Below are 4,128 nucleotides of genomic sequence, written 5' to 3'. Positions count from 1 at the left end.
AATAACTAATTGTAGACTCTCCATGCCATCTCCCTAATTCACTTATATCATCTCAAAAACATTTTTTTAAGTTATCTTAGATTTGATTCGTGCATCCAAACACGAAGGTATATATGACCGTATATACAACATAGGCATTTTACATGTCATAACACTATATGTGAAAATCGTTTTAAGCTCGAGATCTACTCTCTTTATTTATCAACTTTATTCTGCAATGTTTTTATTAACAAAAAACTAAATAACAGACTCGCAAGCTTAGTCGCGCTTCTAAATAACTAAATAACACTTTGAGCTTTTTTAAAGCTTGAACTCAGCTCGATTTGAGTTTTAGACAACCAACTCGATTCTGAGTTTTTGGCAACAAGCTTGATTCACAAGTAGCTCAAAAGGGGCCAAGGTCCACCTCAAGCAAAGCTTTGCTATTCTTTTAAACAATTGCCACATAAAATAACCAATAAGTAGGTAAACTCAGTAAACATGGCATCTAGTATTCTTTTAAACAATTGACTTAGCAGACTCATCCTAGACCCACACAATGAGACCAGGCCAAATGATATCCCCCTGAATAGGACTATACATGTGCTGATGTGCATATACACGCACCGTATAGGGGATACGGTATGGGGATGTCCAAGTAGAACCCTTTCCATAACTTTCAAATACAACAAAATCTTCGACATGAATATATACCAAAAAAACAGCAAATTTCAACCACCACAGCCTTGCACATGTGTGATGTGCTGGAACACTGTATGCCCCAGTGTTTAAACAATACACATTAGCAAATTTCTTAATAAGCAGTTACTTCACCTCCAAATACCAAACATGCAGAAAAAAAAACACAAAGCCATCCAATTCTTTCTATCCCCAAAACAAACTTTGTACATAACACATTTTGTCAAAACAAAACCTTAAAAGTAAAAAACACATGAGCCAAGAATGATTTGCCGGCCAACCTTCTACAAGGTGACACCTTTAGAACACATGGATAGACAATGAGAGGATCTTAAATATCCGACATCACTTCATGGCAACAGCCCTGTGTGAAGCTTGGTTTGATGACATACTAATCCAAGAACCCCCATTTTCACGATACGTATGAGCATTCAACGAATTTACCAATCCGCCCCTTGGTGCCTCCAAACCTTCATCAGATTCGGACTGCATGTGCTTTGAATTCACCAACTGGGATGATGATATGACGGAACCTGAACCCGACCCTGGTGTGTTCTTTAATGATTCCACTTCTGTCTTCTTCGCAAAACGACCACCGGTACCCCTAACCCTTCTCATTGCATGTTTGTGGCGCGACTCGTGAAGATACGGCTGTAAAACAATACAAGTCCCGTTATTGTTTATCAAAAAACATAAAATATGTAAATAAATAATAACCGACCTTTCTGTCTTTGATAAGTTTCCTTTCGAGCTCTGCTTTTGCACGCGCTTGCCTTCTCCTTAGTATCGCGTGGTATTGTTTTGCATTTACATAGACAGGCTCTTGTTCCATCTCGATTGGCAAAGGCATTCTTGGTATATCAAAATACTGAGGTTGAACCTACAAAACACAATCACTAATTTAATTAGTAATATACATGCATACACACACACAAAAATACATATTAGAAATTATGAGATCTTACCATAGGTTGACCATAAGCTGCCATCATTCCAGCATAATATGGATCACCATAAGGATTTGGAGCACAGGCCTGTAAAAGGTGTAAAAGTTAATACAAAAGCCAAAAACTTTGAAGATGTTTATAAAATCTGAACGAAATACAACAATATTCATACATAAGGTAAAAGAAGCTTACCATACTGTGACCAACAAGTTCGAGCGGTGCTCCATTACTAGGAAGCATATTTGGTACTCCCTGCTGCAAATAACTTTTATCTGAGCTCAAAATTTGAAGGTTAAGATCAGTAATACAAACATAAATATACGACCATGTAACATTCACGATTCAACGAGTATCGTAATAAAAAGAAAGTACCTGAATGAAAAGATGAAGCATTCTGCGATTCTTTGCTTGCATCATCTTCTTCCTCCTCACTTAAAGCTTCATCAGACTCTGATTCCCTATCTAGTGATTGCTCAGGAGGAGACGAATCGGTTGAATTCGCCCTCATCGCAGCTAATGCAATGCAGTTACAGCAAGAACTATCTGTAACAGAAAATAATCAATTTAATTAAACCTATAAACATGTTCATATCTCGCAAGTAACAATCACATCATATACTTACTTGCAAATGCACAGAAAACCCCTACTTATCACTCTATTGAACCACAAACCCTAATTAAATTAATAATAACTAATCCAATTGTCCAATAAATCCACATGCATGAACAAATCAATCTCAAAAATCATGCATCTATCAATTCAATTTTAGGTCAAAATCAAGCAACTTGAATCCAAATCCATAAATCGAATACTCTGTGCCTCAAATTCATCAAAAGTACCAAATTGGATCCATAAATCGAATTAAATCGACTCAATTACAATTCATACAGCAAATGGAACAACGAAACGAGCGATAAGAGTAATCAGATTGAGCACGCATATGTGAATCAGAGAAACTTACGAGTATTGATTGATTGAGAACGGAAAGTGAAAAAGAAACCCTAATTAAGAGGCGTTGAATCGGAGAGAATTGAGGTGTAAATCTAATTAATAGTTTTAGTTTTAGAGAAAGAAAGAAAGAAAGAAGATGGGTTTATTATATATTTGAAAGATAGTTTTAGTTTTAGAGAAAGAAAGAAAGAAGATGGGTTTATTATATATTTGAAAGAAAACTGGACTTAAGTCACCGCACAGAGACATATGAAGCCCACGACTTGTATTATATTCTGACGCACATCCCCTATTTTCCAATTCATTTCCTTCCACTAATATTATACTCTTCTCAAATTACATTAATTAATTAATTAATTATAATTGTCTTATTTTATGGTTAAATATATTAATATTTATAATTTTATTAGCTAGTTTTTCATTACTCGGGGTTAAAACGAAGAAAGAAAGAAAGAATAGAATACAATAAAATATGACGGTAAATTCTACAAAGACAGTAAAAATACATGTTTATCAAAGTTTATAGATTGTTAAGTAACTTTGTTAAAGCTTAAGGGTGTTAATGGAAGATTTCTATTTTTTATAGAAAGAACCTTAAAACGGCTTCCCCACGAATCGGACATGCGTCCCACGAGCCAAATGACTTTCAACCATGTCACTTGTGTTTCCTGGTTTAACGTCTTCTTTTGTGTGCATACTCATTAAATTAGAGACGGGAAAAACAAATAAAAAAAATAACTTAGTGAATGTTACATGACATTTATCGGTTGGCTACTGTGGAGCTCCACCAATCAAAGATACTTAGTATTCATTACAGCTTTTTTATATGTATACATATTTTTTAAATTAAAGAGATGGTAAGTTTGAATTACCCAAGTATTTTTTTTAATAAGTTATACATTTGGTAATTTGGTTATAATAGGCTTTTTTTTAAAGTATAAAACGGATCTAAAACCGAGGTTCTTTTCATAGTCTATTTACTTTTTTTTTTAATTTCAACAAATAGTAATATGATGGCACAAATATTTTGTGTAATTTTTAAAAATAAAACAATCACACAATCGTAATAGAAAATTTGAGAGGTTGATAACTGAAAGAGTTGTGACCAGATAGAATAATAGAAAGCAAATAGAACATGATCAATCCTCAAAAATTTTGGGAACAATTAAATACGAGAGTCCTAGCTTCAACTTTTTTTTAGTTGGCTTGTTCCTACTAAATGAATTATGTTTTAATAAATTGGACGTGGCCTAATGGTAGAACATTTACTTTACTAGTGAGAGGTAGGGGGTTTAAGCCTCACTATTACCAATTTATATGAAAGATATGAGGGATGACCCTGGCTTGCCAAGGTTCGAGTCCTGATCTCACCCGGTTTTACCGGCTCCTCGCTGTCGTGCCGTTTGACGGGCATGGGGGTCGGGTTTTATCCGGGGAATCCCTCAATAGGTGGACCGCTAGGGGCTTCGTCCGTCCGGACTCATGGCCGGCTCGGGCTACCTTTAGCCAATAGGGACCGCTTACGGAGTACCCGGTGTTACTTAGTTGGTC

General features: G+C 35.4%; 1 protein-coding gene across 1 annotated transcript; it reads right to left on the bottom strand.

Moving 5' to 3' along the window:
- Window positions 1-786: 786 nt before the first annotated feature.
- On the bottom strand, window positions 787-3,279 carry LOC143586702 (nuclear transcription factor Y subunit A-9-like). The gene is made up of 7 exons (XM_077068184.1): window positions 3,199-3,279; window positions 2,588-2,627; window positions 1,998-2,168; window positions 1,818-1,897; window positions 1,644-1,712; window positions 1,400-1,558; window positions 787-1,329 (listed from the first exon to the last, which is right to left on the bottom strand). The coding sequence occupies exons 1-7, from the start codon at window positions 3,277-3,279 to the stop codon at window positions 1,024-1,026; spliced, it is 906 nt and encodes a 301-aa protein (XP_076924299.1). The 3' UTR covers window positions 787-1,023.
- Between the last annotated feature and the right edge of the window lie 849 nt (window positions 3,280-4,128).

This window comes from Bidens hawaiensis, unplaced genomic scaffold, assembly GCF_021521415.1.
Source record: "Bidens hawaiensis isolate Kalapana, Puna unplaced genomic scaffold, B.hawaiensis_p1.1 tig00034770_1, whole genome shotgun sequence".
NCBI lineage: Eukaryota > Viridiplantae > Streptophyta > Magnoliopsida > Asterales > Asteraceae > Bidens > Bidens hawaiensis.
The sequence above is the reverse complement of the archived record's forward strand: the minus strand, read 5'-3'. Positions and strand labels throughout refer to the sequence as shown.

Bases quoted from the DNA above. Each gene is read 5' to 3' on its own strand.
- LOC143586702 (XM_077068184.1), bottom strand. From the start codon at position 3,279: ATGAGTATGCACACAAAAGAAGACGTTAAACCAGGAAACACAAGTGAC. The intron at 1,898-1,997 runs GTACTTTCTTTT...TTTTGAGCTCAG, and splicing joins TGCTTCATCTTTTCATTCAG to ATAAAAGTTATTTGCAGCAG. The intron at 1,559-1,643 runs GTAAGATCTCAT...TGTGTTTTGTAG, and splicing joins CAGCTTATGGTCAACCTATG to GTTCAACCTCAGTATTTTGA.